The sequence below is a fragment of the Diceros bicornis genome, chromosome 13 (assembly GCF_020826845.1).
Source record: "Diceros bicornis minor isolate mBicDic1 chromosome 13, mDicBic1.mat.cur, whole genome shotgun sequence".
Taxonomy (NCBI): Eukaryota; Metazoa; Chordata; class Mammalia; order Perissodactyla; family Rhinocerotidae; genus Diceros; species Diceros bicornis.
This window is the reverse complement of record NC_080752.1, coordinates 9,388,498-9,407,775: the sequence shown is the minus strand read 5'-3', so window position 1 is coordinate 9,407,775 and position 19,278 is coordinate 9,388,498. Positions and strand designations below refer to the sequence as shown.

At 55.2% G+C, this 19,278-nt stretch overlaps 2 protein-coding genes across 2 annotated transcripts; both read left to right on the top strand.

The window, feature by feature from the left end:
• The first annotated feature begins 255 nt into the window (after nt 1-255).
• On the top strand, nt 256-3,242 carry KNCN (kinocilin). Its single transcript, XM_058551973.1, has 4 exons — nt 256-406; nt 1,507-1,575; nt 2,248-2,322; nt 3,163-3,242. Exons 1-4 carry the CDS (start codon nt 256-258, stop codon nt 3,240-3,242), a joined length of 375 nt encoding a protein of 124 aa, XP_058407956.1.
• Nucleotides 3,243-7,827: 4,585 nt separating this feature from the next.
• Nucleotides 7,828-17,179, top strand: TMEM275 (transmembrane protein 275). The gene is made up of 2 exons (XM_058551972.1): nt 7,828-7,962; nt 16,567-17,179. Exon 2 carries the CDS (start codon nt 16,646-16,648, stop codon nt 17,177-17,179), a length of 534 nt encoding a protein of 177 aa, XP_058407955.1. The 5' UTR covers nt 7,828-7,962; nt 16,567-16,645.
• The last annotated feature ends 2,099 nt before the right edge of the window (nt 17,180-19,278 follow it).

Sequence of the window (19,278 nt, the reverse complement as noted above, 5' to 3'; positions counted from 1 at the left end):
GGCCTGTAGAGGAGGAAGAGTAAGCTGGGGTGACCTGGCAGAGATCCTAGGTGAAGGTGGGGCAGGGGCCCCTAGGAAGCTGTGGGATAGGGTTGCAGATAAATCTAAGGGTTACCAGCCCAGAACCTTACTGCCCAGAAACTCCTTCCCTGAAGGTGGAGCTCCAAAAAGGAGACATCCAAGAGGATCGAGACCTCCAGGGCTTTTCTGGAGACAGGCCCCACTGGCTGGAGGCAGTGCCCTGGGTAGGCCTGCATGGACATCCCCATCAGCAGCAGAGACTTCCGCTGCCTGCAGCTGGCCTGTGTGGCCCTCGGCCTGGTGGCCGGCAGCATCATCATCGGTGTCTCCGTGTCCAAAGCTGCAGCTGCCGTGGGTGGTATCTTTATTGGCGCTGCTGGTCTGGGTGAGCAGATGCTGGGCTCAGAGAGGGGGCAGGGGCATGGCCAGGTGAACGAGAAATGGAGGGAACGGCTGGCTCAACAGGAATTGGTTGGGGAGGAGGTGTGAGCAAGGCAGCCATGGGTGTACAGGGAGGGAGAGGAAGGTTGGGGCGATGTTCCCTCTGTGGACTGCTGGGCGCAAGGAGACATGGAAGAGGGAGTTGGCTGTCACACTCCTCTCTGGCTGCTACCCCTCTGGCTCTCTAGTCCCAAGCCCCAGGCTCGTGGGTTTGTGGTGGGATTCATAAGCCTGTTGGGGGTGGGTTGATGGATGGCAGGTGAAAGAGAACAGAGTTCCCAGCAGGACCCTCTTTGAGCCAAGACAGCTCAAAGGGTTTCCTTTCCTTTTCCTGTATGTCTCAGCAGCAGATCTGTCTGTTCAGGTATCTGTCCATCTCTCTATCTGGGCTAGTCCTGCTGACATCCCCACAGTGATACTGAGTACCATCCCTTACCCCACTCCACTACCCTGGGCCAAAGCAGAACCAGAAGCATGGGGCTGGTGGGCTCTGGGCACCTGTACCTGTGAACTCCAGCCAAGGGCCACTGACACTTGGTCTGGGGATGAAGTGGGAGTGGGCAGCGCAGGACCTGCTCTTCTGAACCTCCCTTCCCAGGTCTGAGTAGAAAGAAATATGCTGAGGAGCCACCCAGTCCTGCCCTGGGGGTTCTAGGGAAGGGTGAGGCAGGGGAGAGTTGGTGGTGGTGGTATCAGCTGGGCCCATTTCCAGCCAGTGGAGAAGTAAGGAAGCCAACCTGCTCATCACCTGGGCAGGGTGGAGTCAGGAGCCTGGGCCTTCACAGCCTGCAGCCCCTTGCCCAGAAAGGCACTGCTCCCTGCCCCCTCCTGGGGCTGAGTGTTGGGAAGCTGCCCCACGCACACACTCACAGGCTCATTTACACACCCATAGTCCAAACTCTGCCCACTCATGCTCCTCCCATGCACATCCATACAACCTTCATAAACCACCCCCCAGGCTCACAGCCCATCCACAGCTCCATGCAGCTCAAACTAACCAGGCCCCCTCTCCATCACAGAACCCCTCTGTGTCTCTCTTCTCAGGGCTCCTCATCTTGGCCTACCCCTTCCTGAAGGCTCGGTTCAACCTGGACCACATCCTGCCTACGATAGGTGAGTCCTCTCCCCCACCCCCAGAGGACCTCTCTGCTCAGGACTGTGTGAGACTCTTTGCGTGTAAGTCTGTGGCCCCCTGTGCGGCGGAGCTGAGCCCACATGTGTGACTGCTCCTGGCTATGTGTGTTGGAGTTGCTGCATGTGAGTGCGTGTGTGTGCCTCGTACAGAGGTTGCCATGACTACAGTGCAGCAGACTCCAGCCTGCGGCAAAAGTGCCTGAGCCAGCTCAGAGCACCGAGAACTCCTATCTCCCCCGAGGGATTTTCCGTCTCCCCCAAAGCCTCCAAGATCTCCAGATCACCCCACTTTATCCCTGAGCCCCCATAAAGACCTTAGGACTCTTGTACAGCTCCCACCTCATCTCAGCTTCCCACATTCATGCTCCCACCTCCATCAATCCTGTGGGGCTTTACACACAGGACCCTAGCTCTCCCCAGAACTCCCACCTCCTTAAAAACCTGCCATCTTCTCTTTCAAGGGTCCATTTCTTCCACCCCCACCCTCTTCTGAAATCAGCCCAGATCATGTGGGAGACCTAAAGGACTGCAGTGGAGTACAGACAGCAGCAGGGATGGAGATTGGGCAGCAGCAAGGACTTCTCTTCCCAAAGCTGGATTGACTTGAGAATGGCTTAGTAACCAGGGGATTGGGGTGGTCTCATCCTACAGGGAGCCTGAGAATCCACCCCCACCCAGGGCCAGACCATGGGGAGAGAAGATCCAGTGCCAATGGCAATAAAGAGGGTAAGTTCCAGAAATTCTAGAATCCCTCTTCCCTCTTCCCTCTCTGAGTAAGCAGCTCTGTGTAACCCAGGAGAAGCCTTGAGAAGAGACACACAGAAGGGGCTTCCCCAGTCACAGGGAGCCAGTAGAGCTGGGAGTTCTTCCATGAGCTCAGTCAAAACCCTTCTTGCTCCAAGCTGAGCTGAGCTCCTGTTTATCCTCAGGGCTTCTCTGTCGTGCCCTGCATGGACAGAGGACACCACGCTGCCCCTTCCTCTCCCCTGGGTCCCGTGGCCAAGAGTATTTTCTCACTCTCTTCTCCCATTGCGGAATCCAACTCTCAGAGCTTGTACCTGAAACTGGGAATCTTCCTCCTCCCCCGCCCCACACACTGGAAAATTCCAGGGCAGGAGTCCCTCAAAGATGGCCCAGCCCACAGTGTCTGCCACCAGGATACCTAATACTCAGCAAAAGGTCCCGTTCCAGACACTGTCCCAAGCACCTTACATATATTAACTTGCTCCTTTCTCAGAACAACCGTACAAGGGACGTACTAGAAACAGCTCACTTTATATATGGGGCAACTGAGGCACAGGGAGATTAAGTCATGCAGCAGGGAAGTGGTGGGTCCAGAACCAACACCAGGCAATCAGCCCCGGAGTCCTGCCTCTCACCCCAACACTGTGCTGCCATCCTCTTGAAGGGCCCTGTTGACCATCTGTGCCTCTTTAAACTCAGCTGAAACTGCCCCCTGGGACTCCCCTCTCTCCCCATTCCATCCCCCTCTGCCCCTGGGTCCCTCTGGGTTACTCTGACCTGGGGCTGTCTACTCAGGCAGCCCTGTCCTGGTCTCTCCCCCAGGAGCCCGCAGCAGCCTGTCCACCGTGAGCAGGACCTTGGAGAAGCTGAAGCCAGGGGCCCGGGGGGCTGGGGAGGGCTGAGGGGCTGCCCCCCGCCCTGACCTCCCTTCCTGCCCGCTACCCTGATCTCAGAACCCTCCTAGGGCCAAACCAGAGGTGAACCAGGCCCTGGAGACGCCAGACCTGCATTCCTGGGCCAAGACTATTGGAAATGGATTCCATGTGGCAGGGTGGGGCCTGAAGCAAGGAGTCCCTGGAGGTCCCCGCCACCTTGGGGGCCTTTGTTTCAGGCTCTTGCCTGGATTTTCTCTCTGGACTGTAGCTCAGCTTCTTTCCCTTTTTGATCTACTGACTGATTTCTCTGGAATTTGGGGCCCAGGGATACCAGCCTGGCCACAGAAGTGAACCACAGGTCTACAGGAGCCACAAATGGGGTCCTGGCTGAGCCCCTCAGCCCCCAAGGCCTGGCCCTGGGTCTCTAGAGCTCACTGGCTGGACAGAGGGACTGGACCAGAATCTTTCCAGAATGTTAAAAATTCCAGGCAACTCAGAGACAGGCCCTGAGCAGCAGTGAACCAGACGGAGGCATACCCTAGACAAACAAGGTGGTCACTGCCATGACAGAAGCAAGGTGAGGCACGGGCCTGGAGGCTTCCAGGAGGAGGTGGCTCTTGAGCTGAGACTCTGTTTGACTTCACCATTCAAGGCTTTTCGTGATCTGCCTCCAGACAAGACCTCTAGCCTTCCCTCTTCTCCCCGACCCTCTCACCGCTCCTGAGCAATCTGAACACATTCTGGCCTCCAAGCCTTGGCTTGTGTGCCCCTGGGGGCCCCTCCCCACCCGACTCCCTATCAAAACCCCCACCTTTAAAGGCCCAGTTCCAAGAATCCCCACAACCACGATGCCCTCCTCGTCCTCTTCCACCAACCTGTGTCTCCCTCTCTCAACACCCTCCAGGCAGGTTGCAGTCTTCTTTTTCACAAAACAATTATTAATCCTATTTAAACCTACTCTATGTGACCCTTTTCCAGTCACCATCAGGGCACACAGTAGGTGCTCAATAAATGTTAATGGCTTAAATTTAATGGAAAAAACAATTCCCTTGGCTTTCCCTTGAGAGCCACTTCAAGGCCCAATGTATGCACAGGGTTTAGGGTCAGGAAAACCTGGCCAAGTTGTGTGCGGCTGTGCAGAAAACATTCTCCTTCACACCACTCCTCACACACTCGCACCCTCAAGATGAAGCAGAGTTATTTGACCTCTATGGAAACATATGTTCCATTGGCCTCTATCCTGGTTTGGTGAGCAGAAGACAAGCAAGGGAGAGTCTTATTCTCCAAGGATCAGTACAGATGACACCTCCTCTCAGAAACCTCCCTTGACTTCACTGTTCTCCCACAGCCCCAGGGCTTCCCTCCATGATAGCCCACATCTCTCTGAGTGGCCCTTGTCTAGTTCTTCCTCTCGAGAGTGGGGGGCAGTGGGCCAGGCACACAGAAGGTACCCAGTGGATGTTGGAAAACCCAATCAAAAGTGGGAAAGACGGGCCGGCCCTGTGGCTTGGTGGTTAAGTGCGCGCGCTGCGATGCTGGTGGCCCAGGGTTCGGATCCCGGGTGCGCATCGAGGCACCACTTCTCCGTTCATCCTGAGGCCGAGTCCCACATACAGCAACTAAAAGGATGTGCAGCTACGACACACAACTATCCACTGGGGCTTTGGGGGGAAAAAATAAAATAAATAAAATCTTTAAAAAAAAAAAAAAAAGTGGGAAAGACCATCTCATCGTACAGATGGGAAAGCAGGAAAGGCCTCATCGAGTCCCACAGTGAGAGGTCGTGGAGCCAAGCCTTGCATCCAGCTCTCCTCTCTCTCTGCATCCAAGGCTCAACCCTCTGCTGTCCTCTGCACATGCCACAGGGACAAGCTCCCTGACCACAGTGGGACAGACTTTCATGAAGGGGCTCCGTTTCACAAATGCTGGCCAGTCGTGGAGCCTTTGGTTCCTCCAGCCTGAGAGAAGTCAACTTCCCCTCTCGTTGCATTTCCCTCCTCTCTACCTCCCTCCTGCCTGCTCCCTGCCCCTTCTCTTTTCTCTCAACATCATTATCATCAACAATAACTCGGGCATAGTGGCCCCTCCTTGATCAATAAGGAAACCCTTCCTCCTATCCATCTTCAGTCCTCACTTGCAGCACCCCAAAGAGATGGCCAAGGCTGGAGGGAGTGGGAGGGGGAAAGTGGAGCCTGAGCTGTAGGGAGAGTGGTCCCCCACCCCCTTGCCCACCATCAACACTTCCTAGCCATGATCTCCCCAAGGCAGGGCTGTGGTATCCCTGATGCCTGGCAGGGCCAGGCACAGAGTGCTACTAGGGAACAGAGTGGAATAAATTAAGGAATAAACACATAAAAAGGCAAGGGCTATGTACATTGGGGAAGAACTGGGTGGGGGTGCAAAGAACCCTTGAAACTATGGGAATCCTCCAGGCCTGGGCCTCTTTCCTCTTTCCCCTGCCATGGGCTTCCTGAGACCTCCTTCCCCCAGTCCAGGTGAATGTCCAGATACTTCCTCCCTAAGTATATCTCTACCCACCCCCCACCCCCTCAACCTGGTCCTAGCAGCGGTCCATGTGGAGACACCTACCCTCTCCCCGTCCATGCTTTGGAAGAAGGTGAGGTTGGGCCAAGCTGGTGGGGTGGAGGGCTGGGGAGTATAGGAGGAAGTGCCGTCTCACCTCTGAGCAGCTCCAGAACCCTCCAATATTTTGGCACGGGAGGGCATGCAGACAGGAACAGGTCACTGGACCCAGTTCCTCCAGAGTCTGCTCCATAAGTGAAATCAGTTCTGTCCAATAGCCCTGTTCTGACCTTGACTGCGGCTGTACCCCGCCGGCAGCGGCTGGGCGCTGAGAACACACAGAAGGCTGGGAGCGCTTGGTCCAGGTAGCCCCCTGGAAGTCCCATCCCTGCTGGCCAACCTGGAGGACTGAGCAGGCTGGAGCTGGAGTCTAGGGATAAGACTCACATCCTGGTTCTGCCCCCAGGGACTGGGCAAAAGGCTGTGGGCCTTGAGCCTCATTTCATCACCTGCAAATGGAAAATGGGAGGTCCCCCTCAGAACACTGCCAGGATGAAGGTTGCCTGGCACGCGTCCACCTGACCTCGAGTTCATAAATGGATGAGTGAGCGAAGGAAGAGCAAGGCTGGAGGAGATGTTCTTCCAGCTGAACTCCTCCAGGTTCTGAGAAGTCAGCCAGGCCCCTCTCTGACACATCCCAGCCTGGAGGGGGGCCTTGAGCCTAGCGCTCCCTCCCCATCCCTCACCCCCAGGCCCTTACAAATCCCCCCAGGACCTGCAGTCATCTGTAGAAGGGGCTCGTGGCCACACCTCTTTCTAGGGTGCAGGGTTGGTGGAAGGTGACTGGGGAAGGGGTGCTGAAAACGAGCCCCATCCCTGGAAAAATCTCCCTGCCCCCACAGCTCGTCTCCCCTTCCAGAGAGGGTGGGGAATCCGCGTGAGACTGAAGACAGAGCCAGTGCGACCTGCGCCCCTCGCTCTAGAGTGAGTGGCTGTGCATCCGCCCCGGAAAAGTCCAGCCTGGAGACGGTGTGAGCGGGCGGGGAGTTCACTGCCAGGTGCTTGAAACCCGCGAAACCTGGAGGAGGGAAAGGGAGAAGGCCGCGCGGAGCGGGAGGGAGGAGGACACCTCGTGGGAGCCACCGCCTGCCGGGTCAGACGAGCCCAGAGGCCGCAATCCCGCGCCCCCGAGAGGAGGCCCGGCCGCCGCCCGCCGCCGGCGCTCGGCCCCTCCCCCCGCGCCCGCCAGGGGCGGGGACCCGCCGGGGTCTCCGGGGCGCCAGAGCCGCGGGCTCTACCCTCGCGCGCCTCCTGGGCCCGCCCACTGCGCCCCGGGATCTCAAGCCGCCAGGCGGGTGAGCGAGGGGGACCAGCCTACCGGCTGCCCCACCCGCCCGCCAAGTCGGATCCCCGCCCTCTCCGGATCCTTCCCGCCTGCTGGCCCTGGGGGCTCAGGGGGCAGCCGGGCAGGACCGGCAGAGAAGTGTCCACGGAGCGGCTCAGGCAAGTGAAAGCTACACGGGCTGGGAGAGGCTGGAGGGAGGGCAGGGGGATGAGAGGAGACGGGAGGGGGCAGGCGAGGAGGGGATGCTTTAAGGAATGGAGGGGATACTCCATCCAGCCATCCAGCTGTAAACCCCAGGGTGCCGAGACAAGGGGTCAGGAACCTGTAGCCTTGAGACAGAGTCTCCGAAAAGAGATGAGAAAGACAGACAGGGAAACAGGAAAAGGGGAGACACACAGCAGGGAGTGGCTCCTGATCCCTTTTCCCTCTTTAACTCACAAAGAATGTGCTCTAGAATCCACCTCCAGTCCCCACCCAGATGCCCACTGCACCGCCCAAGGCCCAAAGTGAGGAGGCAATCAGAGAGAAGTGGGCACCAGCGACTTCAAATCCAAGAGACAGATGAAGCGAGGAAGGCAGGAGACACATCAGTGGCCCCTGTGACAATTCCTCCTTCACCGTCTGTGTCACCACTATCCCCTGGGCACCTGGGGAGACTCAGGCACTCCAGGTGGATGTGGCAGCAAACGAGGTGGGTATAATCCTGGTCCTTAAGGAAGACCATTGCAGGATGCAGACCTGGACACAGGCGTCACCAATCACTGTGCTGATTTGGGGAATTAAGGAAGGCTTCCTGAAGGAAGTGCGGTCCCAGCAGCAGTCTGATGGATGACCTGGAGTTAGCCAGGTGAAGGGAAAGTATTCACCCAACCACATCTGGTGAGTTCAGCTCCACTCCAGCAAAATCCAGAGGGCCACCTGAGGGAGCCAGGGCTTGGACAGCCCAGGAGGGATTTTAACCAGTAGGGAGAGATGGGGGAAGGAGAGGAGTGGGTTAGCAGCGAGGCTAGAGAGGAAGGGATGGATTCTAGAGAATCTGGAGGGAAGACTCTGCAGGGCTGGGTGATGAATGGGATTGGAAGTGTGTAGAGGAAAGCCTGAGGGAGAAGGAGGAGCAAGGATGAAGCCGGGGTTTCTGGCTGGGAGTCTGGGGTTTGCGGGAAAAGATGAAGTTTAAGGAGCCTGTTTCCAGGAGCAAGGGTTCAGTGGGGCCCAAGCTATGGAGAGGTCAAGTTAGCTAAGGACTAAACAGTGGCCATTGAATTCAGCAACAAGGAGGCAGCTGGTGGCCCTGGAGAGAGCAGAGTTGGAGCGTAACGGGGCAGAAACCAGATTGGAGTGGATTGACTCTTGAGAAGGAGGTAAAGTAGGGAGTGTAGACAGTGCTTTCAAGAAGGGGAGAGAGTGTTAAACGGAGGCAGGCGTGGGGTTGAAGGAGGGGTTTTTTTTGTTGTAAGAGGGAGAGGCTGAAGTGCCTCCAGGAGGAGGTGCCTGCACGGTGGGGAGGGTTGTTGAGCACTGACTAGGAAGGAGGAGCTTTCCTGGGAGCCCTGTGGGCCTAAGGCCGGCCAGAGACGGGGATGCACAGAGGGCTGATGCTGCCCAGCTGCTGGTTTTCTTTTCACCTACGAGGCTTAGCAGTTTGGGCACAAACTTGGAGGAGGCAGAAAGCTGGACTGGGGCAGGGTTGGCACTTTCCTGGGCAGCTTTGGCAGAAGGACAAAGGAACAAGTTAAGTTGCCAGACAAGGTAAATTGCAAGAGAATAGCTGAAGTAAGGCAGTGCGGGTTCCCAGATGGAGGCCGAAAGAAGCAGAGGCAAGAGGCTAGTGGAGTTCCAGGATCACAGCAGATCAGAGAACAGTTACAGCAGGCGCTGCGGAGTCGTGGTGCAGAGCACAGATTTAGAAGATACACAGCCTATGTTTGAATCCCAGCTCTGCCACATATTATCACCTTGTCTGTGACCTTGGGCAAGTGATGCAACCTTTCTGAGCCTCTGTGTCACCATCTGAAAATAGAGGTGGCAGTAGCATCTAGCTATAGAGTTGTCACAGGGCCTAAATGAGTTAGTAATATAAAGGGCTTAGCGCAGTGTTTGGCACACAGGAGCGCTGTACAAGTGTTTCTGCAGTGGTAGCAATGGGGTTATTGTCGAGAGCAGGATGTCTAGGCTTCTCAGAGGTTGAATGGTTCAGGCTGATGACGAGAGTGATGAAGTCCCGGAGTGACGGTAGGGGGAGGAGGGAAGCTGAAGTAGAATGGAAGAATTGGGCATTGGCGATGAGGAGCCAAGGAGGGCACAGGGTGCTGCACTTGTGCAAAGGATGCTAAAGTCCCTCAGGGAGGGTAGGACTAGGGCTGGAGGGAGAGAGCTCGTCCCAAAGCCTCGGAAGAAGGTGGGCAGGAAGGGCAGTTCCACCCCAGCCAGTCTCCAGTCCCTGACTTCCAGCCCTCCCTCTGGCTCCAGGCAGCTGAGATGGGTGGAGTGGAGGCAGAGGCCCAGGCTGAGGCTGGAGAACCAAGTCTGGCCATAGACATGGCCCTGCTGGGGGCTGTGGCCCAAGGAGGCTGGTGGGCAAGTCTGAGAGCGCCAGGCAGGACCAGAAGAGAGCAGGAGGCCCGGGGCAACCGGGGTCACCTTCTCCTGGCTGACGGCAGGAGAACACAGAGCCTTGATTGCTGCAGAGTCCCATGTCACCGGGTCCCTCAGCTGTGCTGGAACCCAGAACCTGCAGGGCCTACAGAGACCAGCTAGACCAAACTCCCTCTTTACCCATAGAAAACTGCGCCCCAGTGCGGGGAACTGCGAGTGCTCGCCTGTTGCAGGCGTGGGGCCCATTGTAAATGGGAGGGCACCAGCAGAGCAGCTGGAACGGAACCCCTACCCTCATCACCCCTCCCAGGGGCTCCAGCTCTCCTCACCACCAAATTACCTCCCTCCACCTCCGCAGTCCCAGGCAAAAGGAAGTCTCCAGAGGCACCTGCTGCAGAAGCTCATCTCCACCAGATAGGCAAGCAGTTGAGCGAGTGTCTGTCTGCCTGGCTACGTGTTGGCTTGTGTCTGCAACTGTCAGTGTTTAATGTATCTGTGTTTGTATGTCTGGATGTGTCTGGTCACTGAATGTACATGTGTGTGTGTGTATGTGTGTGTACATACACTCAGGGATGAGGATCATGGGGCCCAGGTGTCAGACACAGGAGCTGGGAAGCCACACCTTCAGACTTCATTCTTAAACCTTGTTTCCAGCTTGGGGAATCCATGTGAGTGTGTGTGTGTGGCTGGCGGGGGTGGGGTGGTGGCAGCTCTCTGGAGCTCCGGGGAGGCAAAATTCAGTCTGCAGAAGCTGAGAGCTTCCAGGGTAGTGAATAGCCGGCTATGAGTAATGGTGACGTGGGAGGTTCCCTGAGGGTGGGGGTGTAGTGGAGGGGAGGAGGTTGGGGATAGAGCGCTAGGCCCGGGGGCAGCCAGGGGAGGGGGCTGGCCTAGACTTTCAGGGACTGAAGAGGAACCATAGGGCTAAGACTAAGGGGAACAGAGGGGTTCACAGTGAGGGGTAAAGAGCTCGGACTGAGCAAATGAGGGACTCAGTCTCATATGGAGGGTGGGGGGCTGGGACCAGTGGCTGACATCTGGACCAAAGCCCCAGTCCCCTTGCCCAGAGTTCTTGGGCCCTTGGAGCAGGAACGTGGGCCCAGGAGGCTTGGCAGCTGCCCCTGGTCAAGCAACTGCTCTTGTACAACACAGGACCCCCAGATCCATGGAGTGGGCCAGTGGGGACGGGGGACAGGTTGACCTGAAGGGGTTTCAGACAGAGACCCCCTCCCCGGGAGCTCTTGCCTCCACCTGCTGAAGACCACCCTCCTTGGCCCCCAAGCTTGTTGATGATTAATCAATTACTATATTCTTTTAGTAATCAAACATCTCTATACCTTCCAGTCAGCAGAAATTCTGATGTAGCAGAAACAACATGGGCTTTTCAATCTGACAGAACTGGGTTGGAATCTCAGCTTTACCTATGACAACTGAGTAAATGGGGGAAAGTTCTTTCACCTCTCTGAGCCTCGGTTTCCTCACTGCGAACTGGGTTCGGGACTGCAACAGCTCACAGGGTTGTGGTAAAATTAACTGTGTTCGCACAGGGCAAGTGCTGAGCACAGTGTCCCTGTGCAGTGTGAGCCCCTCTCCCGTAACTGGCACCCATGTGCAGCAGGTGCCTTCTCAGAGGAGTGACTTAATCCCAGCCCAAAGCAAAGAACAGCCATCTTACAGGTAAATGCACGGTTTTTTGAGACCTTTTGATATATTGGCAGTATTTTCTGAATAGGTTTCCATATCCACCTTCACAAACCACAAGGGGGTGAGGGTGGGTAGCAGGTTGACCAGTGTGGAAACAATAACCTGGTTAAACCTTTCCCTTTACATTCAGACAGCTGAGGCCCAGAGTTGGGCCCCAACCAGACCAAATCAAGAACCCTGGTCGTCTGAGGCCTGGCCCTAGCATCTGCCTCTGCCCCAACTTGCTTCTGGCCTGAACTCCCCGGCCAGAGGCGGGGCAGCAGAGAGGGAACTGCTTGACTGGGGTCATGGGCAGCTGAACAGCAGTGATCAGAGCCCTGGCTGCGTGGGGAAAGGCCTGGTTCTGGTTTGGCTTGGCCACAGACTCCCTCCGTGACCTTCCCCACTCCAAGCCTCAGTTTCCCCGACCTGTAGATGAAGGGATTGAAGTAGGTGATCTCCATGGGCTCAGCAGCTTGGAATGCTCGCTAGAGAGAAAGTCTGTTCCAATCCTCAAACTCAAGATTCAGAGCAATGACCTTCCCTGCTGCTCAGGCAATGGGGTTGAGGGCTGAGTTTAGGATGAAGCAGCAAGGGCTTGAAGGATTTGGGGTTATAACAGCAATAACATCCCAAATAGCATTAACTTTGAGCATCCTGCTTCTGCAATTAAATACTGCAGCCTGGAAGTGACACAAGTCACCATTCATTGACCAGAACTAGTCCCACAGCCCCACCTAATGACAAATTGGCCAGGAAGTTCAACCTTAACATGTGTTCAAAAGAAGAGAGAACCGAAAAATATTTAGTAAACAGCACCAGTGACACCCCACAAAAGAGATAGCCAGAGCATCCGCAACAAAACAGTACCCAATACTGCAAAAGCCCCAACTGGAGGGCCAAAGTCCACCAGCTGGAAATGGTGGTACAAATTGAATTGGAAGAGCTGAGCGACCTCAACACCTGACCCCTGTGCACCCCAGATCCCAGTTAACCAGGGTGGAGGCACCCATCTGCCATTAGCCCTTTCTCTGTCTGGGGTGGAGACTCTGGGAATGGTTTTGTCTTCCAAAGTCAGCTGTGCCTCCCAGGAGCAGGTAAGAATCATTCACTGGTAATTAGCATTTGGAAGCTCAGGACCTGGGCAAGCATTTGCTTTTGTTGGACTGAGTGTGCTGAGCCAAGTAAGGAGCAAGGTGAGTTTACCCTCCTTGAGAGATACACAAAATACACCCTGCCCTCCTCTGTGGTTGACATTTGAACAGTGTAAGTGTTAATTACAGGAGCTTATCTATAGGGCCATGAGGAGAGCCTATGCCCTGTGCTTCAGTCATTCAACCAGCATTTAGCAAACCTAGCACTGTGCTAGGTTGAGAGCTCAGGCTTCAGGGTCAGAACACCAGGTTTCAAATCCTGGCACCACCGCTGCCACTCAGTGGTCTTGGGTGAGGTCTTTGTTAATCTTTCTATGCTTCAATGTCCTCATCTATGAAATGGGAATGTAACAGTAATCTCAATCTCTGTTGTGAAAATTAAATTAGATATTATTGCAAAGTGCTCAGCATAGCACAACTAACTAAGTTAGCAATCTGAAAGTGCTAATTTCAGATTCTCATCTAGATTTGTTTCTGGCTAAGATAGACTAGCTTATATCAGACCAGCTCCCTCACTGAGGATAACTAAAAAGGCTGGATTGAACATTTAAGGAATCTGTTTAAAGGCATGGGAGAGCTGCCAAGGCAGTAAGGACCTGAGGGGCCAAGATCTTGGAGAGAAGAGAAGTAATATTTGCTTTCACTTTTTCCCTTAAGGCATTTTCCAGTTGGTAGGGGACAGTGGCCATGGAGTTGGGAAGTCAAAATTGGAATTTAGGGCTAAAAAAGGGGAAAGGCCTTGTTAACTACCTCTAGCTTTTAGTTGAGTGGCCCAAAGGGCTATCCTCTGGGAATACTGGTTAACCAGATATAGACCCAACTCAGGAAGATAGAAACATAGCTCCCAGTCAGTGCAATCCCAGGTTGGGTCAAGATGGCCTGTCCCTTCTTTAGCTGCCTGTCAGAAGCAAAAGTAAATCTTCTCTGGAGGAAGATAATATCATCCAGAGCCTCACGCTGTCTCTACAGTTTTTCATACACAATGTTGGGCATTCAATAGAAAATTATCTAGCATCCCAGGAGATAAGACTAAATGACCAAAAATCAAGAGCAATTAAAGAGACAATACAAACAGGAGATCCAGATGTTGGAGTTTTCAGACATGGACTTTAGAGGGTTTAATATGTACAAGAAAAAAGAAGAAGGATTCTTTCAAGAGAAAACTGGAATCTATGAAAAAGAATCAAGTGGAAATTCTAGAATTGAAAAGTTATAACATTTGAAATTAAGACCTGAATGGATGGATTTTACAGCAGAGAAGACACAGGTAAAGAGAGGATTAGTGAACCAGATGATAAATGAATAGAAAAATGTCCAGATAGAAACGAGAGAGAGAAAAAAAGGCTAGAAAATACCAAATAGAATGTTAGAGACGTGTAGGACAATGTCAGATGGTTGAACATGTGCACAGTCAGGGTCTCACAAGGAAAGGAGAGAGAGAATGGGGAAAACGAAAATGGCTGAAATTTTTCCAAAACTGGGTCGGGGAGGGATCAAGCCATAGACTGTAGAAGTACTAGAAAGCCCAAGAAAGATAAATACAAAGAAAATCACACCAAGGCACATCACAGTAAAACTGCTAAAACCAAAGACAAAGAGGGTCTTCCCTATAAGGGAAAGAAAGGAGAGCCTTGCCCCTCCACCCAGGGCCTCCTCGACCCTTGCCACTGTCAGCCTTCAGGAGTCTGTTGTGGGGTGAGGTGAAGGGCCAGGCTCCATCCTCTCCATCTGGGGCTCCCTCGTCCCTCAGAATGAGCCTTCCCTGCAGGAGGGAAGAACCTGCCTTTGTCAGATGATGTCCGATGTTGATGATATGGAGAGGGGCTTGAAAAGGGGGGAAAATTTGGGAATCTCACAGGCCTTCCTGAGGCAACAGGAAGAATCTGTTGAGATTTACCTCCACATCAACCCCAAAGGGATCAAACTCTTCTCTAAAATGAAGCGAGATTGCATAAGGTGTGAACCAGATCAAGTGTTCTCTGACTCTGGTCTCAGGACGTCTTGTCTTCTTTTAGTCGAGCCACAAGAGCCCAGATCCACTTCCCTCCACCAGCCTCAATCTCCTCGTTGTAAAATGTGGCTGTTAATAAGTATCAAGCAGGGATACTGTAGGGATTCAGTGATGTCATGGAGGTGAATGTGCTTTGGCAACTATACATTGCTGTACCCCTTCAGTGGTTGCTGTTTCTGCCTGGCAGAACCAACAGCTGCAGGTTAAAGAGAGCAGATGGCTCAGGCAAATGTGGAGCTTCCTGAGGAATCTGTGATCTGTAAATGCCCTCAAGGGTCAACACATGCTTGCTTTGCCAGTATTTGGGGATTTCTGACTTCCTGCCAGCTGGGTGTGTCAGCAAGGTGCTTCTGGCTGGAGTCCCAGTAGAACTCCCACCTCTCACTGTGGTGCCAGGGGAGGGAGCCCTGAAGTCATCAGATCTGGGCAGACAGGGAGGCAGCCCTCCAGACCCTCTGACCTGCTTGGGCCTGGCTGACTCCAACCTGTGTCTGGAGTGAGGAGCTGCACTAGCCCTAATTTCCACCCAGTCAACAAATTCTCTCTAACCCCACTGTGTGCAGGCTTTGGACACTCAGGAAGGACAACTCAGGACCTGTCCCTGAGGCACTTCCACCTGAGGGACAGACCACCTGTTCTGTCTCCAGACCCAACATGACCAACCTCCCAGATCTGAGACCTTATAGCCCCCTTCTCTGTCAACCACAACATAGCTAACATTCACTGAATTCTCACTGTTCCAGGCACTGTTCTAAGTACTTGATTTAGCTTAAAGCATTTAATTATCACTACACCCTGTGAGGGAGGTTCTATTATTAGCTGCACATTACAGATGTTAACATTGAAGCATAGAGAGCTAGGCCACCTGTCCAGGTCATGCTCCGTTACTCGTCCTGCGTGCTCTGCTCCCACCTGTGGTGCCATCCGATTGCTCCTCTCTCATCCCCACTTGGGGCTCTTTTCTAACACATTTTCACAATTCTAACACAGCTCCATCGCTATGATGTCATCTTTTGAGGGCATTTATACCTGTGATTTCATGTTATAGAACAGAATTCTCAAATAGAAGTCATAAATCTCTAGACTCGGATTACATTTCCCTTGCTTCTGCATGCATTCCCAGAATTCTAGAATCCAGTGATAGATCCCAGAACCAGATACAACTAGAGAATCCTAGAAAGGAATTCTAGCATCCAGTGATCTGGCTTTTGAATCCAGGCTCAACAGTAGAATCCTGGGGGGTGGGATAGGGGCAGGATTGGAATCTAATAGAAAGCCCAGTCTGGAAAGGACCAGGGACCTTGGGTCTGCCCCAGCTGGTATAGGGACTGTCCCTTCTCACTGGCCATCAGAAACATCAGGAGCTCCTCACTCTTACATGGTCACTCACTCCAGAGCCTCAACTGACATTCAGGAAAGTTAATGTCACATCTATGCCTACCACATCCTAGGGTGAAGATGCCTAGGTCAGGCGGCAGGTCATTTGGTCCTGCTCCTGGATCCTGGGTAAACTGCTAGACCTCTCTGGGCTTCAGTTTCTTCATCTGGACAAGGAGGGGCTAGACCAGATGATTTCTAAGGCCTCTCTCACTCAGGGCGGGAGCTAGTCTAAATCCCAAGAGCTGCCACCTGCCCTCTAATTAGGACTACTGATGATGATGGTGATCATTTAATGCGCACCTAGGCACTGTGCTGAGCACTTCACAGCCATTCACTCCCTTAATTTAATTAGCCCAAGAAGGCTTCCGGAGGAGAGGACCTGGAGGGGCTGTGCCTGGCTGGAGGACAAGAGGAAGTGGGGAGGGAAGGAGGATGGCAAGATTAGCCACTAGGGACTCCAGCGACTGGGTGGGGAAATACTGGGCGGACTCTTCCCAAGTGCCGTGGGTTGTTGCTTCCCAGAGGCAGGGGCAGAGGCAGGAGGCTGGCCAAGATGACCTCTGCACTCCCAGGCACTGAATGTAGCCACAGAGCGGAGGGTGGGGTTGGAAGCTGAGATGCCCTACTGACCGACCCCTCCCTCTTGCTCTGTGCCCACAGGACGACTGGGATCTCCTTGGGGGCTGGTCTGGGCCGGCAGCAGGAGGGAGCTTGATGAGTGCCCTGCGTCCCCAGGCCGATGCCGCCCCCGGAGAAGAGCCAGAGACCCCTGGCCCGGGTGCCCGCCGGCCGCGCTCTGGCCTGGCTGCCCGGCCTGCCGTCGCCGGCGCTCTTCTGCGCCTGCGGGCTGTGCATGCTGCTGGCGGGCGTGAACGTGACACTGGTGGGCGCCTTCGCCTCCTTCCTGCCCAGGCACAACGCTCCGCTCATCGTGGGACCGGCGCTGCTCGTGCTGGCGCTCGGCTTCTTTGTCGCCTGCTGCGTGTGTAGTCGCCGGGGCTCCGCGCCCCACGCGCGCTCGGGGACGGCCGCGGGCCGGGGCCAGGGCGCCGGCGGCTCCGGGCCGGTGGCGCTGGAGATGGAGAGCAGCGAGCGCACGGCGCAGGACACCACGGCCGTGCCGCTCAGCCCCGCCGCCTCGGCCGCGTCCTCGGGCCGCTCCAGCCCCGGCCCCGGCCCCTCCGCCCTGGACGCCCCCGAGCCCGCGGCCGTCTACGCGCCGCGCACCGAAGGGCTCCAGCTCAACCTGCCCCGGGAGCGCGTCGCACCCTAGCGGACCGGGTCCCCGGCCCTGTCTCCCCTGTCCATGTCCCTCCGTTCAGTGCCATTTAAGAAAAAAAAGGAGGAGGAGAAAGAGAAGACAAGAAGAAAATTTTCATAAGGGTCCGGCGCTCGGCACAGGTGGCCTCATCTGTCCCATCTCCGGAACTTCTGGTGGGGAGAATGTGGTGATGGTGTCGAGGGACAGCCCCCAAAGGAGGGAGCAGCGCCTTGGCCCCTTAGCTGGAGTCTGCCGGGGCATCCTTTACCTCACTCCCCAGACTTGATGAAACTGGGCGCCTGGACCTTTGAGCCCTGCCACCACCACCACCACCCATGGCATTTGGGCCCCATGAACGGAGTCACTCTGAGAGAGACTAACTACCAGCAAGGCCTGTGCCGCCAGGGGTGGGAGGAAGGTGAGCCTGGGCTGTCTCCTGTCCCTGCATGCTGTGAAAGGCCACCAGCTCCCCTCCTGCCCCTACCGCCCTCCTTGTCTCTACCCCAATATGACCTTTTGAGATTAAGTGGGGGCGTCCTGATTTGAGCCAGGATAGTCCCTAAGGCAGAGCTGGGTTGAGCACACTTCAGCCTTTCTGCCTGACCAGAGCTGGGGAGCTGGGGCTAGGGCCCCAAGAGGGAGGAGTGGTGAGGGGAATCCTCCCACCCTGAAGGTCTCCGTGTGATCCGCACTGTGCATTCCTGCTGTGCCTCAGTCATCAATAAAGCACCTTTGGAGTCAAGTCCTCTGCGATGGTGCAGTCTGGGAGGGAGGGCCCGCCTGCCAGGCCTCTGGCTGAGCGCCCTGGATTCTGGGGTCCTCCTAGCCTGTGGCCGAGTGCTTCATCATCCTAGCAGCAGCCCCTCTTGGAGACCTAGAAGGGGGCCCAGGGAAGAGGAGTGTGTGATTGTAAACAAAAGGCTGTCTGAGACAGTGGGTACCTGTGAATGCCCGTGGGAACAGGTGTGTCAGATTGGGAAGCTGGATGAATATATGAGTGTGCCTGTGGGTCAGATAGCCTGGCTCTGTGTATGAGATGGGCAATGTGGGAGTATTGGGGTGACCCTGTCTCCTGTCACATATGCATGTGGAAGCGTGTGCGGGGGGTGGGGGAGGTGTTGAGGGCTGGGTTACCCAGCAGCAGTGGTGAGAGAAGAAGGGCTCCCTGGGGCTATGCAAGGCCTAGACCTTTCTCCTGGCCTAGTTTGTCTTGCTGAGTCTGAGCTCAGTCTGTATTCTGTCCAGGTGGGTAAGGGCATCTGGTAGAAGGATGGAGGCTGCCTTGCAAGAAGCAACAAGGGGGCTGGGGCTGGGGGGAAGACACTGAAACCCTGGGCCAGCCCCTCCTCTCACTGCAGGGACCCAGGCAAGCAGTGTCCACTGGTGGTGGCACACTGGCCCACTACCCCTTACTGGCCGTGACTCCCTGCCTATCCACCCTTGGCTTCATCAGCCTCCCTTTTTCTTTCCAGGGTGGGCTGTGCTGCTCTTCTGCCCTAGCCTAGGCACTTCCCACCAGCCCTGGGGCTCTGTCTCCCTTCCTCTGACCCCCTCTCTGCCCTGTCTCTCCTGATGTCTCCTCCTCCCATGGCCCTGGAGCACAGTGAATCTATCTCAGTAGGTGCTGAGCAGGTCATCTCTATTAATTCACATGGGTCGATGGGCCCTAACCTTTGAAGCATCTAGCCCCTGCAGCTGATGACCTCTTCTCAGAGCACTTCCTCACCTCTACCACACACACATGCATGCGTGTGTGTGTGTGTGTGTGTGTGTGTGTGTGTGTGTGTATGTAAGGGAGGCCACCTCTCCAGGCTCCAGTCCTGTCTCTTCTGGTTCATTGGTCTGCAGCCTCAGACGCCACCTGCTGCCTTGGTAGAGTAGAAGGTGAGAGGGGCCACTGCTGATGCTGCCTCGGGGTGTAGGCTGGACTACCATTCTCCCCACCTTCTTAGGAGGAGACACCCCCAGATTCTAGCCGTGGAATGCTAGGCCCAGCCCAAACCCCTCTCCCACCTGCTGGCAGAGGCCTGGAATTATACTGTCAGGGCTCCTTTCTCTTCTCCCACTACAAGAAGACTTCCAGATCCTGGGAGCCTGGCTGCTGGGGAGGA

What these genes read in the sequence shown, in the direction of transcription:
- KNCN (XM_058551973.1), top strand. Translation starts at nt 256, where the DNA reads ATGGACATCCCCATCAGCAGCAGAGACTTCCGCTGCCTGCAGCTGGCC. An exon ending in CCACATCCTGCCTACGATAG is followed by an intron (nt 1,576 to 2,247) that starts GTGAGTCCTCTC and finishes CTCATCCTACAG; the next exon opens with GGAGCCTGAGAATCCACCCC. An exon ending in TGCCAATGGCAATAAAGAGG is followed by an intron (nt 2,323 to 3,162) that starts GTAAGTTCCAGA and finishes TCTCTCCCCCAG; the next exon opens with GAGCCCGCAGCAGCCTGTCC.
- TMEM275 (XM_058551972.1), top strand. Translation starts at nt 16,646, where the DNA reads ATGCCGCCCCCGGAGAAGAGCCAGAGACCCCTGGCCCGGGTGCCCGCC.